Here is a 21,353-nt window from a genome sequence, read left to right on the forward strand (position 1 = left end):
AACCACTGCGCCACCAGGGAAGCCCCCTATTATATTTTTAATAGTTCCTGGTAACTGAGTGTGTGCCAAGAGCAGTCAGTGCCCCAAGGGGAGGATCTCAGTCAGCACCTAGATTCAAGCTGATTGGAAACCAGACCTTCAGGCAGCAGCTTTTAAAAAATGCAAATATGTACACTCCTGTGGGACCACAAACCTAAGCCCTGCTGGTCACCAGAGCCAGGCAGTCTGGCTGGGCAGGAGTCACAAAATTTGGGGCTCCAAATGAGTGTATAAGCTCCTTTCTGAGATACTGGTGAGCTGTAGTGAGGTGGAGGGAGAGTGCCAAGATGGTGTCCACTGGCCTCCATTCCCTAAGAGCCCCTAAGCTCCAGGACAAGCAAATAGGCCTCTTTGTTAGAAAGACTGGAGGTGTGTTTAAGTCTGCTGTCTGTGCAGTACTCTGGGAGTGGTAGTCTACAAAGAGCTGTCTCTTGATTGTTACAGCTCCATGGGACCCAGGATCACAAGCTTCCCTAACCTCTAGAGCCAGGAGATCAGGGGGTATCTGGATGGTAGCCACAGAAAGTGTGTCACCAGCTGTGAAAACCAGGGCAGCAGATGTGTGTAGAAGCTCCCCTCTGGGAGCTACTGGCACTCTGGATCATGGCAGAGGGAGAGCACAAAGATGGCACCCACTGCTGGAGCAAGGCAGAGGGGTGGTATGAAGACGGTACCTGCTGATAAAGTAAAAAAGAAAGATGGCTCCCTCCAGCTTTAGCAAGGCAGAAGGAGAGCAGGAAGGAGGCACCCACCAGCCTCCATCCTTAGAGGATATCCCAACAGGACCTTGCCCCTCAGACCAGTGCTTTAAAATTAGTAAATGAGTCTCTTTCACATAACGAATGGGTGCTTTTCAATGGGCTGCTTCTGCACTTGACCCTGGGGCAGGTGAGTCTGCATGTGAGCCCTTTAAGAGCCGTTTTCAGTTTTCATGGTCCTGTGGGTCTCATGGGTGTGAGCCAAGTTGGTCTTCAAATCCAGGTGTTTGAAGGGCTCATCTCTCAGGTGCTGGTCTTAAAAGTTGGGGTGCCTGATGTGGGGTATTAACCTGTACGCCTTGGGGAGAAGTTCCGGGTTTGCGTTCCCTTCTGACTGTGCTGCCGTGCCTGGGGTGGGGTTTATGGTGAGAGTGCCTCTCAGCCTTTCCTGTCTGCTTCCGTGTGAGTTCTCTCTCGTTTGTCTGATGTGAAGGGGCCATTCGGTTTTCAGATTTTTGTCCACAGGAAATTGTTCCATGTATAGCTGTAGATTCAGTGTGTCCCTGGGAGAAGGTGAGTTCAGGATCTTCCTACGTCACTATCTTGAACAATAACCAGGTGTTTTTTCTAATAATACTATACAGAATTAACTTAATATTTGCTGACTATAAAAACAAATCACTGAAAACATGCATTCATATTGTTTTATTAATTTTTGATATAGGAGTTTATACAAGAAATAGAAACTTTCGACTGTATAAATCATCAAAAATAGGAAAGTATGTGCCTTTGGAGGTTGCTGAAGATAACAAATTTTATCCTGTACAATCGGAGAATATTTCCAAAGAAAATCAATATTTCCTCTCTTCTTTGGTCAGCAATGTCAGGTATACAGGACCAGAATTAAATCATTGTGTGTTCATGAATATTTATTAAGCAGTGAACGGTACTGTATATTACTAAAATGTGAATTGTATAAATTTTTTATATCTTGAGTAAAAGAAAGTCATTTCTTAAAATTCTACGTTAACTGTTCTTTTTTGTCCAGTAAATAATAATAGTAAAAGTTCTTTTTAACCATTTTTCTCTTTATATCCTTTTATGATTATATTTGATATATTTTCCAGTTTTTAAAAATGATTCTATAAAAATGAAAAATGACTTGTATTGCATTTGGAAATGTAATTACTGTTAACATTTAATTTTCTTTTTATATATGCACATACAGAAATATAATTTACATAGCTCCTTCATTTAAAACATATTTCTTGAGATCATTATTTATATTGTTATGTCACCTGTTTTATCCACTCAACATTATGTCATGAATATTTGTCAAGTTAATAATTACCAACAGTAAATTGTAAATAAAATTGTTGATGTCTGTATAATTTTCCATTATACTGATATACTCTATTGTCAGTTCTGTTACTGAACATTTAAATTCCCATGTTTTGGTCATTTTTAAAAAGTGTGAAAGACATCTTTCAACAGAAGTATATGCCTTTATTCCCCTTCACTCTGGGCTGGCAATTTTTGTTAGTGTAGGACATGTGGTTAAAGGTCAGGCTGAATTGCCTCGCTGAATTAACTTGTTCTGATTCTTCTCCTTTTTGCCTTTCTTACATATAAGTTTAAAGAGAAATTCCATAGAGACAAATTTTAATAAAAATACTTAAAATACACTGCCATAGGGCAAGTTGTGTCCAAATGTTGATTTGATAGCAGTTAGGAGGGTGGGAAGATGTGTTGTTTTTCTCTATATATTTATGGACTATTTGAGTTTTCATAACAAATCTTAGAAGTAACATCAAAGTCTTAGTTTCCTTACCTTTAAAATGGAAATAATATTAACATCTATTTCATGGAGTCGTGAGGATTAAATAAGAGCTGTATGTATGTGCTTACAACAGTGCCTGGCACATGGTCTCTGCTCAATAAATGTTAATTATTCGTCATATCTGAGATTCTAGAGGTAGCATGGTCCTAAAAATTACATGATTCTTGCTCCCCACTGTTGCTGGCACCAGAATAAGGTCACATTCTGTCATGTATGGGAAAAGCAACACAGTTAGTCTCTAATAACAGCCTGAAGTACAGGTAATCTCCTGATTACCAAATCTCATTTCTTTTGTAGTTTCAATGTTAATTTTACAGAAGTGGAGAGTTCTTCTACTGAGTAGAGTTATCTTAATTGTCATTTGTGTATCCAACTAAATATCAGGTATTTTTCTTCCTGAAATAAAGGCTAAATTCTTTATGAATGTATTTTTGCTTTCAGTTAATTTTAATCTATTTTCCCTTTGATTTCATCCCTCTCTTTTTCTTCTTATTATCCAGACTTTGTTAACATAAATTTCAAAGGCTCTGTATGTTTGGGGAATAGTTCATTCTGCAGCTTCAGCAGTCCTAGTGTCTTCTGATTTACTCTGTAGTAGAGGAAAGCATCAGTTTCAAATGATCGCCAAACTATTTTTTTGTATGGGTTGGATTGGTGCTTTTGTAGGCAAATGTGGCATAAATATCCTAGAACAGTTATCTCTTGAACAAAGGATTTTATTATGAAACTATTTGAAATTGTGTCCTTTTGGTAGTCACGTCTCTTTAATTCTAATATATATTGTTACTTTTTGTTGTACATATTTTCTTCTTCAGATTCTCAGATACTTTACGAATTCTGACATGTGATATATCTCAAAATAAACAACGAGTTGAGAATTTTAACCATACCAGTACTTCAGGTAATTTTAAGAAAACAATTTCCTATGAAAATTTAAGGATGCAAAATTTATTTTGCTTATAAATCTTAAATCTTAAGTATTCATATGTACTGATCCTTCAGAACAACTGGGTTTCTATCCAAAATGGAAAAAGTATAAAAATTGATGTATTTTAAAGCTTCTTTACTAATTTTCATTTTATGGTATTTTGGGGAAAAATATGAAAATGTAGATTGTTTATATAAAAAGCACATATTAAAATGAAAAAACAAAGTTATCTTCACCCCTCTGTCCACAATCAGAGATGGGTAACCACTGTTAATAACTGCCTATTTAACCCAGCAGAGCTTTTCCTATATTTCCTGTATATGGAGAGCTTCTGCATTCTTTTTTTTTTTTTCTGCGGTATGCGGGCCTCTCACTGTTGTGGCCTCTCCCGTTGTGGAGCACAGGCTCCGGACTCGCAGGCTCAGCAGCCATGGCTCACGGGCCCAGCCGCTCCGTGGCATGTGGGATCTTCCCGGACCAGGGCACGAACTCGTGTCCCCTGCATCGGCAGGTGGACTCTCAACCACTGCGCCACCAGGGAAGCCCTGCATTCTTTTAATGGCCATATAATTTTTCACAAAATCTATGTGTTCTTCATTCCTGTACTGAAGAAAATATAGATCTTTTTCTAAGATATATATAAACTCTCCAGTAAATATTTTTATACACATATTTTGGTCTATCATTATTTATAGTAGTGAAACTGAAAATTTAAATGTACAACAAAATGGGATTGGTTACATACTGTAAAATACTCTGTAGTCATTTGATTTAAATTTATAAAGCCTATATAATATGAAAAATGCCCATTTATGACGTTAAGACTCAAAATTATATGTGAGGTATGATCACAGGTTTATTTTAAAAACATGGATAACATTTTCTTACGTTTATTTTCCTCTGGTTGTTTAACAGTTATTTCTAGACATTCCTCTCATTTCTGCTGTAATATATTTTCTAAAATTTCTTAAATTATGTGTACTATTTTTGTAAGTGAAATTGGGCTTTATTTTAAGAAGAGTATTCTGTCTTTAAATTTAAGTAAGATTTTAAGTAAATTATTTTTAATTATTCCATTAGAGTCTTAGAAAATATAATGAATGTCAGTGCTCTACAGCTAAAGAGCACTGGAGAACACACCTGTGGTAAGCTGAGTTTATTACTGGTCACCACGGTGGAGAATGCACACCATAGGAAACTGAGGGCATCTCAGTAAAAGGGTGTTAGAAAGGACTTATAGGATTCAGGCTTGAGTTAGATGCTTTTGAAGTCTCCAAGGAAGTGTGTTTGTTTTGAATTGGGTGCTGTCGGTGACAATTTTATGATTAAATATCTTGATAAATCTTATCTAGAAGGAAGGCCGACTACAGAGAGACTAAAGCTACAATTGGCAAAGGAGGAGCAGCTACTTACATTAGACAAGATAGGTGGGCGCTTGGTCATTTTTGTGGTTTGGAAAATGTTCATGTTTTGTCTGTGTTCACACATGATTACAGAGTGGTGTTCATTTATGTCTTGAATCATCATGGCCACAGAGTGACCTTATCTGATGTTGAAGTTCTGTGAAATAGTTTATGATTAATAGGAGAACACCAGGGCTGAGCTGTGAGTCCCCAGCCAGCTTGTAGCAACACCAAGGCCTCAATGATAATACTAGGACAGCTCCTGGATGCAAGGGACTGCTTTTCTCTTTATCAGAATGAAGCAAGCAACTGAAGTGATACTAAATGCTTTTTATGCAGATTAGCTAAAATTTAATTGAGAGGTCTGAATTTTACCTGCTTCCTTGTAAGAATCCATGACTGACTAAAAGACAAATTGCAGAGAAGGCCAAAAAAACCCAAAACGAACTGGCAGGGGCAGGTTGCAAAACCCCTGGTTGTACTAAACAACTTAAAATTTAACTCCTCATGTTTTAGCCGTTATGATTTATAATTAATTTTTCTTTTTGTTGCAGTAGAAACCATTGAAGGTTTTCAGTGTTCACCTTACCCTGAAATTGATCAATTTGTTCTCTTGTTGGTGAATAAAAATGGCATTAAAGGAGGTAAACAGTCTTATTCTTAATTAACTGTTATATGATACAATAATAATATCTTTAGAAACATTATTTGTGGTTCAGGAATTCGGCGCTGGAACTACTTTTTCCCAGAAGAATTATTGGTTTATGATATTTGTAAATACCGCTGGTGTGAAAACATTGGAAGAGCCCACAAGAGTAATAATATCATGTAAGTAATATTGTTTGAGTTCTGTGTGTTTAACCAGTATTATATTTTAAATGTTTATAATTTTTAAAGATGAGAATATAAAAGTGATTTTGTTATAATAGATTTAGTTGTAATTCAATGTATATTTGGTTTGTGTTTATTTTTTTTTAGGAGTTTATTTATTTTTGCTGTGTTGGGTCTTCGTCTCTGTGTGACGGCTTTCTCTAGTTGTGGCAAGCGGGGGCCACTCTTCATCGCGGTGTGCAGGCCTCTCACTATCGCGGCCTCTCGTTGCAGAGCACAGGCTCCAGACGTGCAGGCTCAGTAGTTGTGGCTCATGGCCTAGTTGCTCTGCAGCATATGGGATCCTCCCAGACCATGGCTCGAACCCGTGTCCCCTGCATTAGCAGGCAGATTCCCAACCACTGCGCCACCAGGGAAGCCCTGGTTTGTGTTTTTTAATATTTGAGTTTCTTATTACCTTGCCTCTAGCACATATCTTTATTTGTACTTTATTTGGTAAAATAATCCCTTAAATAGTAAAATTTTGAGGAAACTAAAGTAGAATTAAGTGTGGCTAGAAAGAAATGAGAGGTAGTAGCCATTGGCCCTTGACACCTATGGAGTCTAAATCAAAAGTGAGCAAATTTGGACCAGAAGGAAACTACTCCGTCAGTGTTTAAGAATTGGATTTAAGGTTATGTTAACATGTTCAAGACAAAGAATGGTATAGAAGGGAACTGGTATTTATTGGGTGCTTGCTGTATATGCCAGGCCCTGTTTTTAAGAGTTTTCTTTTAAATGCCCCTGGCAAAAGGAGAGGAAGTAAAGGAAGAAGTAAAACCATAAGAATTTTAAATCATATAAGGAAATATTTAGAATAGGGATAAAATAGAAACCCAGTAGTTATCATTTATGATGTGAGAAATTTTGTTGTTTTAATACATAATGTCAAAGCTCAGACTTTGATATATCAAGCTTTTATAGCACATGGGCTAGATGTGAGAAAATGATCATGAAGCTTTTGTTACAAAGCCGGAAAACATCTTAGATATTATTATTCAGTGCTATACTATATATGTAGATTAATTCAGTAAAGAAAAAAAACTTTAAAAACTATATGCTCAGTGCAGAAAGCTATAACAGAAAAACACAAAAGAAAAGACCACCCATAGTCCCAGAACCAGTAATATCTATGGTTAAGATTTTGGTGTATCTTTCTAGTCTTTTTTCTATGCATGAAAGTTTGCCAGAAAATCATTATCATACAATGATCATCTTTTAACTTCTTGAGATACTCAGGTTGCTATATGTTTCTTTCTGAAGAATTACCACGTTGTATTATGTATCCACAGAATATTCTTTCTCTTAACTGTGAGATACATCATGTATGTAAAAGTGTGTATATAATGTATTGATATATGTACATTTTAAGAACTAATACTAAAATGATAACTTGCCATATCTGTCACTCACCATAAGAAACAAAATTTATCCAAACCTCAGAAGTACCTTGTGGGCCCAGCCCCAGTTTGTTTAGAGATTATAGCTATCATCCTGGATTTTGTGTTAATCTTTCCCTTGCTTCTCTTTGTGGTTTTTCCATATATATTTGTATCTCCAAACAGTGTATTATTTCATTTTACATTTTTTTGAATCTTAGGTAAATTGCATCCTTTGACTTGCTTTTTTGGTCAACATTGTATTTGTGAGGTTCATTCATACTGTACTGCAGCATGTAGCTGTTGCTTATTCTTGTTTTCATCATTGTATATGATGTCATTATATAAATATACCAGGTCATCTATTGTCCTACTATGGACATTTGGCTTGCTGCTATAAACAGTGACGCTACAAATAGTCTTGTATATATCACTTAGTGCACATATGCAAGTTTTTCAAAATATTTCTAAAACTAGAACTGCTGTGTCATAGAATATGCACATATTTAATTTTATTAGATAATAAATTATTTTTCCAAATGGTCACGCTACTTTACACTCACACCAGCAGTGTTTTCAGATTTTGTACTGATCCATATTCTTACCAAAACTTTATTATTGTTAGATTTAAAAAATTTGTTTTGCTAATCTGGTGAGTTTAAAATGGTATTGTGGTTTTCATCTGAATTTCCCTGATTACTAATAAATTTGAGGATTGGATTGTCAAACCTCACTCATACGAATCAGAGATCTTACCCAATGATAAGCTTTACTAGTAGCTTTAAAGATATAAGGAAGCAAAGGCACAGGTGAAGCAGAGTGAGGCCTGGGACATCTGGAACGGTGACCCGGCTCCTTCCTGCACTGGATGCTTTTCTCTAACTCAGGTTGAAAGCTGAGGCAGAAGTGAGCAGTCACTGTACACAGCAGGCAGCTTTGAGGTTATGAAACATCTGTGTTTTATATTCATAGTTACATAGCATGTGTGACATGTCCAGGGAGCCATGCCTCATAAATCCAGACTCTAGGTTTGTTTACCATATGCAGAAACATCCTGCGAAGAACATTCTACGTAGATAAGGACTCTCAACTTAGCAAATTGCCATTGGTCCCCAGACTTTCTCAGTTATGTTGCCCTTAGTATTGTAATAATTTTTTCACATTGCTCCAAGGACAAAAGAAATACCTAACAGTTTGTTTATTAATCAGTTTCAAGGAACTTAGTATTTGTCCTAATAATTTAGTAGCTCTTTGAAAAATGTTTATCAATTGAAAGAAAATATTTGTATTTCATTTTTTTAAATTGAGGTATAATTGACATTAGCTTCAGGTGTACAACATGATTGCAAAATGATCTCCACAATAAGTCTAGTTAAATAGTTAACATCCATCACCATGGATAGATGCAGTTACAATTTTGTTTTTTTTGTGATGAGAACTTAAGATTTACTCTTAACAGTTTCCAAATATGTAATACAGTAGTATTAACTATAGTCACCATGTGTACATTATATCCCAATGACTGACTGATTTATACCTGGAAGTTGGACCTTCTGAACCTCCTTAAATATAATTATTAATGGGATGTGTGTCCTTTTGAGCATTGCATGAACTCTTAAACCTTGGAATTAGGCTGGATACTGCCACCCGCACTGTCACATCTCATTCCACATTTATGGTACTTTTCGTCACAGCCACCACCAAAAAACCCAGCTCTACAAAGATAGGACATCACTGAAAGGAATGAAGAAAGGTGATATATTGAAGCTATGAATTACAAGCAAGTAGTTTGCGGGGTGCTTGACAGATGTAGTATCACCGTTTCCCTAGAAAGATAAATATCCTACGTCACTCTGGGGCACTTTGGTGTAGTTTGGGAACTGTAGCATTAGTCTGTTTATTAGGAAGTCTATTGGAATGTTTATGGGGCCATTAGACTGGGTTGCCAGCATTTTTCTCTCCTTGGTAAATGTCCCAACACCACATAGACTGTTAACAATTCTGTTTCCTTACTAGTTAAATTAAAAAATTTTTTTAGTGGTTATAGGATTGTTCAGGTTTTCTGTAACTTTAAGTTTGCTTGGTTTGGTTTATTCTTATCTAGTACTTTGTCTCTTCTACCAAAATTTTCAGCATTACTGGAAAAAGTTCACAATAGTACATTTTTAGTATATTTTTCATTTGTAGTTATATCTCAGTTTCTAATAACATTTATGTATTTACCTCTTTTTGTTTAATCTTGAAAGAATTTTATTAGTCTTCACATTTTGTCCTTGTTGATTTTTCTAAATTTTTGCTCTTTATTACTTCCTGCCTTTTACTTTATTAAGGTTTATTCTGTTACTTCTGTAAGTTGTGTTTAGCCATTTTTTTGTAAATAAGCTTTTAGAATTCTAAATTTCTTTCTAAAGATCACTTTGGCTCTGTTTCACATATTTTATTTTTTATTTATTTTGGGGGGGGGTTGCCCACCACGCATCTTGTGGGATCGTAGTTCCCTGACCAGGGATTGAACCTGGGCCCTCGGCAGTGACAGCCTGGAATCCTAACCACTGGACTGCCAGGGAATTCCCCTCACATATTTTAATATGTAATTTCAGTTCCATTCAGTTCTAAGCATATTCTAATTTCCATCATGGTTTTTCCTTGAGTCATTTGGTTATTAAGAAAAATGTTTTAGGGCTTCCCTGGTGGCGCAGTGGTTGAGAGTCTGCCTGCCGATGCAGGGGACAAGGGTTCGTGACCCAGTCCCGGAGGATCCCACATGCTGCGGAGCAGCTAGGCCCGTGAGCCATGGCTGCTGAGCCTGTGCATCCCGTCTGTGCTCCGCAACAGGAGAGGCCACAACAGTGAGAGGCCTGCATACTGAAAAAAAAAAAACTTTAAATTTCTGAGTTTTAGTTAGCTATCTTTTTGTTGCTTATTTCTAAATAATTTGCTTTGTGGTCAGAGAATGTGTTGTGTGAATGAATACTTTTAAATTTGATGATTCATGTTGTACCTAGCATAGTCAATTTTTATAATTGTTTTAAATTCTCAAATTTTTGATATCCTGAGTTTTGGGGAGTTGTTTGGTATCAATTACCAAAAGAATAGTTTTTAAAAAATCTTTATTTATGGTTGAAGATTTGTTTACCCTTGAAATGGTCAGTTTTGCTCACATATTTTGAGACTCTCTTATTTGGTGGATAGAAGTTGGGAATGGTATATTCCTCGGAGGAACTTTTGTCAGTATGTAATTTTTGCCCTGAAGTTCATTTTGTGTGATACTTTTGGCAACCATGGTTTGCCAAGTTAATGTCTATTTTCATCCTTTTACTTTTTAACTTTTCTCCATCTCTAAGTCGTAGGCATATCTCTTGTAAATGGCATGTAGCTGAATTTTGTTTTCTATCAAGTCTAGATAGTAAATAATTTTTTCTTTTTTTAATGTAAAGGATTTTGGTTGACCTGAAAAATGAAGTTTGGTATCAAAAATGTCATGACCCTATATGTAAAGCAGAAAACTTCAAATCTGACTGTGAGTTACTAATTTTTACATTTACCACAAAGTAAAAATTAGATATTTATATAATAGTTCTACTGTTTTTCTGATTCAGGTTTCCCATTACCTGCTGAAGTGCGTCTCCTGTTTCTTCTCAAAGAGGTAAGTGCAGTTTTTAGTTTCCTTCTCATTACTAACTAGTTCTTGGTATAATGGTAAATGAGCTAATGGTGTCCAGGTGTGTCCAGATACTGTTTAAACACCCTGTTCTGTACCTTGTTTTCGCTTAGGAATATGTTGTAGTGATTGTCTCATCTCAGCACGAACCTCATTTTTTTCCTACTGCTACATAAGAAATTAATGTAGCTAGCTAGCTATTTAAACAGTTTCAGACATTTAATTTCTCATTTTTTGCTTTACAAAGTATAACAAAATATATTGTTTCTTTAAACTCTAAGAAGAATTTCTAGAAGTAGAACCGTGTCAAAGGATATAGATTGCCAAACCAATATTTCTTTTAAACTTTTATTTACCCAAGTAATTCACATTCATTATACACAAACATTAGAAAATACATAAAGCACAAAAGGAAAAAAGTATCGTCACTTATAATTTGACCATGCAGATAACTGATGTAAATGTTGTGGTCTATATCTTCCAGAATTTGTTATCTGTGTACCCTCATGTTTTTTTAGTCATAGTATACGTACTATATTGTAGGCTTTTTTTCCTACTTAAACTATCACAGATATTTTCCATACATATTACCAATTGCTCTCCAAAAACGACAGGAAATTAGATTTCAGTTTATGGGAGTACCTATTACCCTACACTTGCCAACATTGCTTGTTTTTGCCTTTTGATCTTTACCAACCTGGTAGGCATAAAGTAGTATTTCAGGTGTTTTAATTTACACTTACTAATGCAGTTTAACTTTCATCAGATTTACTATGTGTTTCTATTATGGACTGCCTGTTAACTGCCCTCTACTTTTATATGGGGTCTTATTAATATTTTACAAGAACTTTTCATTAAGTATTCTTTTGTCATGTTATTTTCTAGACTTTTTTAGTGTTTTTTTCCCCACATCAATCAGCCTTTTTGTTTATAGTGTTATGGTTAGAATGAAAGTTACCTGCTACAAGCTGAAATAGTGCTTGAGTTTACAGTCTAGATAATTGACTGGTACCTATTAAATTTGATTTTAAAGTCTCCTGAAATTCATACTGAAATGGTAGAAATCTCATTCTTGATCTGTAGGAGCTGGATATAAAATAGCTGATAGCCAGATTCTCTGGTGAACTAAAGAGATAACCAAAAAGATTTTTAAAATTGTGCCTCTAAGAAGAATCTTTTATCCTTGTTCATTTTGAGTTATTTTGATGCATGTTTGTGGTTTCTGATTTTTTTTCCTGCCTATCCAGTAATACCTCAGAAATGCCAAGTTGAAAGTATTTTTGGTGTACAGTATTACCACTGCTTGGATTTATCTCTTTATTTAAAATAAGAAACCTGTCACTTAGTTTTAACAGTTAATACTTTGTCATTTCTGCTTGTCATTTCTTGCTTCATCTGGTTTTAAAAGAAGTTCCAACCTACAAAAATGTTGCAGCAGAACAAGGAACCCTCCTGTATGCCCTTCCTCTAGACTTGTTAAACATTTGGCCACACGCATTTCAGGCTGCAATAACAGAGTACCTTAGACTGAGTGACTTAAAAACAAATTTCTCAGTCAGTCCAAGATCAAGGTGCTGGCAGACTCAAGTCAGCTTCCTGGGTCATTGAGAGCTGTCTTCTCACTGTGTCCTTCCCTGGTAGAAGGGATCACAGAGCACTCTGTGGTCTTTTATAAGGGGGCACTAATCCCATTCATGAGGGTTCTGCCCTCATGATCTAATTACCTGCCAAAGACCTCACCTCCTAATACCATCATATTGTACCTCCTAATACCATCACATTGAGGGTTAGGATTTTAACCTCATGAATTTGGGGATGGGGGTACATAAACATTCAGTTCATAACAAATCTCTTCAGAATAAGTTGCAGACATCAAAATCCTTCTTATTCTCCAGCTACATACTTAAGAGATAAAGAACATTCTTACATACCTATAGTGAAATTATTAAATTCAGGAAATTTCATGTTGATACATTATTTAATATACAAATCCACACTCGTACTTCGACAGTTGTCTCAAAACTGTTCTTCATAACTTTTTTCAATCCATGTTAATTTTTAAAATACTTTAAAGATAGAGAAATATGTTAAGATAGCAGATACATTTTAAAAACCAGTTTGCCTTCAGCTAGACTATCCACTTTTTAAAAAAATCAGTCTTACCTTTGCTGTAGCCCCATCTGTGTACACTGAAAAGAATGTACCACAGGAACTGCAGGCATTTCTAAATTTGGAGTTTCAAGAGTGTGCCACAAAGGCAGCAACAGTGAGCCCATCCCCATGGTGACTGTATTGGAGACAATATCATCCAGTGTTTTCAATTTAGTATCTGTTGAACTGAATACTTTAATTCAGTAGAGACCAACTATATGGTGAAATCATACATTCTGTCTGAATAAGCAGTATTTTCTTCCTACTCTATTCTCCCTCCACTTTGGAACTAAAGGAAGAGGAGTTTACAACAGATGAAACAAGGGACAATGAAACCAAGAATCCTCATGAACCATCCTCTAGTGCATCGTCAAAAGGTACATTTTCTGATGCTGACTGGGATAATGGCATTGATGATGCTTATATTTTGGAGGCTACAGAAGATGCTGAATTGGCAGAAGCTGCAGAGAACAGTCTTCTTGGTTATAATGGAATCGATGAAATTCCTGATGAACTAATTATAGAAGTATTATAAGAGTAGCTAATTATGGACACTTAAATAACTAGGCGGTAATCTGCTTGAAAACATTTAGTAACAAACTAGTAACTTACAAAGCCTGTTGTATCAGCTAAGTTTTATTACTTTGCTTCCAAATCTTATTTATTGAAGTAAACCAGTTTTATTGAAAATTAGCTCCAGTGTGCTTCAATTCAGTATGAGTCTCCTTATTTGATTAACCAGTTATTAGTCTTTGTTCGTATCAGCTTAATTTTGCATGTTTATTTTTACAGTAAAACTTTTTTATGTCTAGGGCTGATTAGGTGTCAACATTTTAAAACATTTTGAAACTCATTACTTGACATTAACCAGAAAAATTAACTATGGCCTCTAAAACTACTATACCTAACCATTTAATTTTAATGACAAAGTAATATTAAATTCTGGTGACAAGACCATACAACCAGCCTGAACAAATAGACAAGTTTACTTTTTTAAAATGTACCTGGGAATGTTGCTATAACATAACAAAAGAAATATTCAATTCAAATTAATAGTAATAAAGTTTGGGTTTTTTCCCCCATCTCCTTTGTGGAAAAATACATACAGTTTCAGGAGGTAACAGGCAGTAGCATGAGACTTATCTTTTACATGTGCACACTTTAATAGACTGGTCTCATTTCTGGTCGAGGAGCTTCTCTAATTGATAGTTGATATTTTGCAGATGGTTTTCAGCTCCCAAAAGGGGTCTTGCTTTGAATAGCAGAGCTGGAAGGCTGGATGAGTCATACTGTTGAGGGAAAATATTCAGAATAACAAATATCAAAAACTTTTAGAACCCTATCCGTTTTACGTAACTCAATGTTATGACCAAATGCCAATATTAATAGAGGTTTCTCTGAATCACTTTTCCTCTCATTTTTTGGATAAAATTGGTTTTAATTCATTGCCTTAGGACAATTGATAAGTAAGGTTGCAAGGGAACTGCTCTGCAAAGCTTGAGCTAATCATCCCGGGAGAGAAATTGGCTCAAAGAACTGTGGCATCTGAATTATTTAAAACAAAGTCATCCCTGGGACAGGGTATGACCTGGTTTGGGCAAGTCAGCTAGAGCTCTGTGGGGTCGGCTTGATCTCATGCTATTTTAAACACAGGAGACCATATGGAAGATTTACTTTTACTATAAGAACTATAAGAACTGATGGAACAGCAGGTCCCTAAAATTCATCATCTGGAAAAATTACTTACTGGGAAGATCAGTAAAGTGTCTTAAATTTTGCCAATCCAAACTGTCCTTAATGATTAAACAAAATTAAATACAAACCCAATGTAAAATAGAAAAACAAAGCTCAACTCATGATTTTGAAATAATTAACAAAGCCAAATATCACGGTGCAACTTGTACCTAAGGGTGAGTGACTAAAATCACCCGACAGCTGTATCATACTTACGATAGTTTGTTGCTTATGTTTTCAAGGTGATTTTCTTGGAAGTGAAATTAAGCAGAAAAGCTGTCAGACTAGACTACCACCCAATAATAATGGAGTTTTTTCTAGAATATCACTTACCATATTACTAGGCAATTCAGTTTAACAAGTATTTGAGAGCCTAATGTGTTCAAGCTACCATGGGGCACCTCCTCTCAGGGAGGGTGGGCAAGGGGAAGAACTAACATTTGGTGCTAGATTCTTAGTTTAGGAGAAGAGGTAAGACATATACCCCAGTATCTACACTCTGAAAGCATAACGCACAGCTGCTACAACGGAAGTCCAGAACGCCTGAAGGCTTGCATAGAACAAGATGTTAGTAAGACGTATTCCAAACAAGGCAGTCACTAAGTCTCAGTTCTCATCAAAGTTATAATGTTCAAATTCAACCAATGTCATTGTTAATTTCTTCTACTAACCAAAATCCCCAACTCCAAATAAGCTTTAGACCAACCAGTTGGTACTGTCAAAAAAAATTAAAAACATTCTATTTCCAGATCTCTAATATCCTGAATATAAACAAATCTTTATTCTCCTGAGCCTAACTTTTAGATCAGTATCAAAACTTTGAAGTTGAATTTGGAAGTGAAAAATAAGATGTATGTATACATTATATTTGTATATCATAATTTTATATAAAATATACAAATTTTTCCTATAATTTAAATATTTCTATTAATCTGAGTTGGTTATCATAACAGTAGCAAAGTCTGCAGCAAAAATCAGAACCAATTACAAAGTTTACTAAAACTGAACCAAGCAAGAAACAGGAAATACGAACAGACCAATTACTAGTTACCGAAATTGAATCAGTAATTTAAAATGCCCCAACAACCAAAAGTCCAGGACCAGATGGCTTCACAGGTGAATTTTACCAAACATTTAGAGATGAGTTAATACCTATCCTTCTGAAACTATTTGCAGAGGAAGGAATACTTCCGAACTCATTCTGTGAGGCCACCATCACCCTGATACCAAAACCAGAGATATCTCAAAAAAGTACATGCCAGTATCACTGATGGACACAGATGCAAAAATCCTCAATAAAATCTAGCAAACCAAATCCAACAATACATTATTCAAAGAATCACACACCAAGATCAAGTGGGGCTCATTTCAGGGATATAAGGATTTTTCAATATCTACAAATTAATGTGATATACCTCACTAACTGAAGAATAAAAATATCATCTCAGTAGATGCAGAAGAGCTTTTGATAAAATTCAACATCCATTTATGATAAAAACTCTCCAGAAAGTGGACACAGAGGGAACTTGCCTCAACATAATAGAGGCCATATATGACAAACCCAAATCTAACGCCATACTCAATGGTGAAAAGCTGAAAGCATTCTCTCTAAGATCAAGAACAAGACAAGGATGCCCACTCTTGCCACTTCTATTTAGAAGTCCTAGTTACAGCAATCAGAGAAGAAAAAAGAAAAGGAATCCAAACTGGAACAGAAGTAAAACGGTCACTGTTTGCAAATGACACACTATACATAGAAAATCCTAAAGATGCTACCAGGAAACTACTAGAGCTCATCAATGAATTTGGTAAAGTTGCAGGATACAAAATTAATATACAGAAATCTGTTGTATTTCTATACACTATGAAATATAAAGAGAAATTAAGGAAAAAAATCCCATTTATCATCACATCAAGAATAAAATACCTAGGAATAAACTTACCTAAGGAGACAAAAGACCTGTACTCTGAAAACTCTGAAAACTAAGATGCTGATAAAAGAAACTGAAGAGGACACAGATGGAAAGATATACCCGGTTCTATACCACATACTATAAAACTCTTTATTAGTGTAGTATTTATAGAGGAAAACGTAGGCAGAACACTCTTCGACATAAATTGCAGTGACATCTTTTTGAATCCACCTCCTAGAATAATGAAAACTTAAAAAATAAACAAATGGGATGTAATTAAACTGAAAAGGTTTTACACAACAAAGGAAATCATGAACAAAACGAAAAGACAACCCACAGAATGGGAGAAAATATTTGCAAACAAAGCAACCAACAAGGTATTAATTTCCAAAATATACAAACAGCTCATGCAGCTCAATATCAAAAAAACAACCCAATCAAAAAATGGGCCGAAGATCTAAATAGACATTTCTCCAAAGAAGACATACAGATATGGTCAAAAAGCACATGCAAAGATACTCAACATTGCTAATTACAGAAATGCAAATTAAAACTACAATGAGGTGTCCCCTCACACCGGTCAGAATGCATCATCAAATAGTCTACAAACAACAAATGCTGGAGAGAGTGTGGACAAAAGGGAACCTTCCTACATGGTTGGTGGGAATGTAAATTGGTACAGCCACTATGGAGAACAGTACGGAGGTTCCTTCAAAAACTAAAAATAGAACTACCAAGTTATCCAGCAATTTCACTCCTGGGCATGTATCTGAAGAAAACCATAGGGCTTCCCTGGTCGCACAGTGGTTAAGAATCGCCTGCCAATGCAGGGGATACAGGTTCAAGCCCTGGGATCCCACATGCTGCAGAGCAACTAAGCCCGTGCGCCACAACTACTGAGCCTGTGTGCCACAACTACTGAGGCCCGCACGCCTAGAGCCAGTGCTCCGCAGCAAGAGAAGCCACAGCAGTGAGAAGCCGGCTCACCGCAACTAGAGAAAGCCCGCGTGCAGCAGTGAAGACCCAGTGCAGCCAAAAATTAATTAATAACTACTGAAGCCCGCACGCCTAGAGCCAGTGCTCCGCAGCAAGAGAAGCCACAGCAGTGAGAAGCCGGCTCACCGCAACTAGAGAAAGCCCGCGTGCAGCAGTGAAGACCCAGTGCAGCCAAAAATTAATTAATTTTTAAAAAACACCATAATTTGAAAAGGTACCCCAGTGTTCACTGCAGCACTATTTACAATAGCCAAGACATGGAAGCAACCTAAATGTCCATCCACAGAGGAATGGATAAAGATGTGGTATATATATACAAAGGAATATTACTCAGCCATAAAAAAGAATGAAATAATGCCATTTGCAGCAACATGGATGGACCCAGAGATTATCATACTAAGCGAAGTAAGTCAGACAGAGAAAGACAAATGTCATATAAATATATCACTTACATGTGGAATCTAGAAAAGTTATACAAATGAACTTATTAACAAAACAGACTCACAGACTTCAAAAACAAACTTACGGTTACGAAAGGGGAAAGATGCGGTGGGAAGGGATAAATTAGGAGTTTGGGATTAACATACACATACTACTATATATAAAATAAACAACAAGGACCTACTATATAGCACAGGGAACTATATTCAATATTTTGTAATAACAGAAAAGAATATGAAAAAGATTCTTATATACATATATGTATATAACTGAATCACTTTGCTGTACACCTGAATCACTGTAAATCAACTATACTTCAATAAAAAAATTTACATTTTTCCCTACTACATGCCTTTTTAATATTTCTCAACTTGTAAAATTACACCTACCGTTTATAATGGGATAATGCCTAGTTTTTCAGATACAAAAGATACTAAAGTATGGGGTGAACAAAGAACAAGAGGCTGGTCTTTATAACATGTATGAGTGGTCTTACGTTGATGACAATTACAGTAATAAAGCATAGCTGTTCACTTGAGATTTGTACACAGAGGATACACTTCCCTTAAAGAAATTCAGTTCTCTGAAGCTTAAGTATAACATCTTAGTAAAATCAACGTTTCTGGATTTTTCTTTACTCCTCTGGCCTTGATTAATTAGCTAAAGAAGGTGGTGATAACAAATTTTCACCAGTTTATAGTGATGCTTTTTGGGTAGACACCAACACCAACGCTGCCTCTTCATAGCTCTTGTACTGTAGCATGCAAATGCCCTGTATCTTCTGAAGCATAGTGAAAAGTGAAAACTGAAGTTACCGTTTCCTTTACATTTGGTTCTTCCTCTTGAATATCTGAATAATCTTGATGAAGCTGTTTTAAATTAGACAAGAAATACGCTGCACTCCTAAGGGAAGCTTTTCTCTCCTTAAGTTCATCATACTTTATTTGTAGTTGGTTCAGCTCTGGTTCTAACCTAAAACAAAAAAAATTTTTCCTGAAAATAAATGACATAAAGTGCAACAACAGCCTAATAGGTAGATGAGATGGAGTATGTCAGGGTGCTGAGTGAAGCTTTTTAAGCAGGGAAGAAGGTGGCCTAGGTGGTCCAAGGTATCTTTGGCTCTGAAATTACAAACGTGAACGACTCTGGACTCAACACACAAAAAAGACTCTTGAGACATGATGCACAACGAGTGCTCAGCACTGAAGCCCACAGACGAGTATGCCTGTTATGTCCTAAAATTCGAGTCATTTTTAAAGTCTTGGGAACTACTGAATTAAAACATATACTTGGGTAAAGATTTTAGTGCCCCAGGCGGAAGTAGACAGGCACTGCAGTTTAACAGTAAAAGTATGGACAAAAAGCCTTCCCTCTGCCCCTTCCTCTTGCTGAAATTTTGTCCATTTCCAAGGTCTAATAAAACCAGTGGAAAAACTCTCAGTGCCTGGATGAAATGTGTGACCTTGGGCAACCCGCTTTCTCTCTCTCAGTAGATTATTAGTTTCTTAAACTATAAAATAAAAAGGTATAATTTGGATTTTGTGGACCAATTTATAAAAGGATGGGGAGAGGCTACCATCTTTTATTCTCACAAATGAAGATATAAAAAAAAATATGCTCTGATACCATTTTACAAAAGAAAAGTCTTCATAACAGTTCTGTACACTGAACAGGTGCTGCATTCTGGAAAACTCACTGTGCCATCTGGGTCGTGGGCAGGAGTGCTCGATTTGGAGCCAGTCGGCAGACACCAGACTGTGGCTCCCTCACTTCCTAGGCGGGTGGCTGAGGGTCAGTTACTGCCTTGTGCCTTAGGTCTTTCACATGTAAAGTTACAATAATGACATACATTTTTCTCTTTCTGCGCCTTCTCAAAATACTATACTTCTCAACTTTTAAAATTCTATCTAGAAAAGGAACAGTAGATCTCAAAGACAGATGAGTCTTCTGTAGTTGTCTTATATGGCCAAATAACCTACCGCACAGGGTTACAGCGATGAGTTAGTATGTAAAGCATTTGAAGGACAGTGCCCAACACACACAGCTAACACCTTAAAAAGCTTCCTCTCGTTATCTTTCTTATTTTGGCCTGGGCCAATGAAAGCTTTAGCATGGGCCAGCAGCACCTGTCCATACACTAGATTTGGAAACCAAAGGCCTAGACAACCAATTTTTCCCACTTCTAAACATCTGTGGCCATCTCATCTTTAAAACTTAGTACTTAATTATAGGTTGTCTTTTCTGATAAGACCACTTTTTCAAGCTATTTTAAACTCCTTAAGAGCAGAGAGCATATCTGATATGCTTATTCTTCTACTGCTTTACTACCAACCCTCCAGCTCACACAGCAGCCCTGTCTGTATGGAAGACCACCAAAAAATACTAGTTGGTTGACCAGCTGATGGACTGTGCTCCAGTCTTCCTAACCAGACCATGGAGACAGCCCTGGTGGAAACTGTCCTGGCCCATCACTTGGGAATGGACTCACATGAGTGCCATGCCAAGCTATACCTTTCAACAAGATTGACAAAAACTGTTAACACTTAATACAAAACTTACTGTATCCCAGTCTCCGTGAGGCACTTTCTGTATGTTTATTCATTTAAACCTCACAACACCCTGTGAGGTATAGTTATCATTGTGCTCATCTACAAATGAGGGAACTGAGGCATTGAGAGGTTAAGTAACCTGCCCAAGGTTGCACAGCCAGTAAGTGGCAGAGCCTACATTCAAAGCCAGGCAGTCTGGTTCTAGATAGAGTCTGTGCATGCACTAACTCTCTAATTTGGCTGCCTGCCTCTCGGGCCAGAACTGAGAGCTCTCATGGGGGGACGGGCCTCTGCTGAATTCCCCTCCGCTCACAGCTTCTCCACTTAGCAGCAAAGCCTGCCTTCACTGAGCTTCCAAGCTCAGAGAAGCCTGGGGTTTAAACGCAGCACAGCAGCAAGTTTTACAACAAAGCCTCGCATGGCATATCGTGATTCAACCCTTCTTGTAGGTTCTCAAAGAGGATTTTGATATTATCTTACCGAAGCAGTTCATCCTGGACTTCAATCAAACGTTGCCTTTTCTTTTCGATATCTGAGATCATCTAAGTAATACAACAGTTAAATTAATTTTGTAAATATTGAGCACTGCCTTGTACACTGTATTGGAAATATAGTGGGAAACAAGACAAACCCCATTCTTATCATCATGGAACTTTGGTCTAATAGGGAAGCTAGATATTACATACAAACAGGATGTAATTACAACTTGTGATACATACTATGAAGGGAAAGAACAGGGGTATCCACTTGA

The 21,353-nt window shown here is 36.5% G+C and overlaps 2 protein-coding genes across 14 annotated transcripts in view; one reads left to right on the forward strand and one right to left on the reverse strand.

Annotated features, from left to right (window-relative positions):
- The window catches only part of PRIMPOL (primase and DNA directed polymerase), a 40,754-nt gene extending 26,800 nt beyond the window's left edge, over nucleotides 1-13,954 (forward strand). For 5 of the 11 annotated variants that reach the window (XM_024759906.1, XM_024759905.1, XM_024759915.1 and 2 more), the window contains 8 exons: nucleotides 1,462-1,624; nucleotides 3,393-3,478; nucleotides 4,858-4,932; nucleotides 5,463-5,552; nucleotides 5,628-5,736; nucleotides 10,595-10,677; nucleotides 10,757-10,803; nucleotides 13,265-13,954. In XM_024759906.1, the coding sequence (XP_024615674.1) occupies nucleotides 1,462-1,624; nucleotides 3,393-3,478; nucleotides 4,858-4,932; nucleotides 5,463-5,552; nucleotides 5,628-5,736; nucleotides 10,595-10,677; nucleotides 10,757-10,803; nucleotides 13,265-13,504 (893 nt within the window). In that variant the 3' untranslated portion in view covers nucleotides 13,505-13,954. The remainder of the gene's footprint in view (nucleotides 1-1,461; nucleotides 1,625-3,392; nucleotides 3,479-4,857; nucleotides 4,933-5,462; nucleotides 5,553-5,627; nucleotides 5,737-10,594; nucleotides 10,678-10,756; nucleotides 10,804-13,264) is intronic. The other 6 variants (XM_024759910.1, XM_024759913.1, XM_024759909.1 and 3 more) reach the window with 4 other exon arrangements.
- A 154-nt stretch (nucleotides 13,955-14,108) lies between these two features.
- Nucleotides 14,109-21,353, reverse strand: part of CENPU (centromere protein U) — a 30,855-nt gene continuing 23,610 nt past the window's right edge. For all 3 annotated transcript variants that reach the window (XM_024759918.1, XM_024759917.1, XM_024759920.1), the window contains 3 exons: nucleotides 21,083-21,144; nucleotides 18,869-19,025; nucleotides 14,109-14,258 (listed from right to left, as the gene is read on the reverse strand). In XM_024759918.1, the coding sequence (XP_024615686.1) occupies nucleotides 14,145-14,258; nucleotides 18,869-19,025; nucleotides 21,083-21,144 (333 nt within the window). In that variant the 3' untranslated portion in view covers nucleotides 14,109-14,144. The remainder of the gene's footprint in view (nucleotides 14,259-18,868; nucleotides 19,026-21,082; nucleotides 21,145-21,353) is intronic.

Source organism: Neophocaena asiaeorientalis, unplaced genomic scaffold (genome assembly GCF_003031525.2).
Source record: "Neophocaena asiaeorientalis asiaeorientalis breed wild unplaced genomic scaffold, Neophocaena_asiaeorientalis_V1.1 scaffold521, whole genome shotgun sequence".
Classification (NCBI taxonomy): domain Eukaryota; kingdom Metazoa; phylum Chordata; class Mammalia; order Artiodactyla; family Phocoenidae; genus Neophocaena; species Neophocaena asiaeorientalis.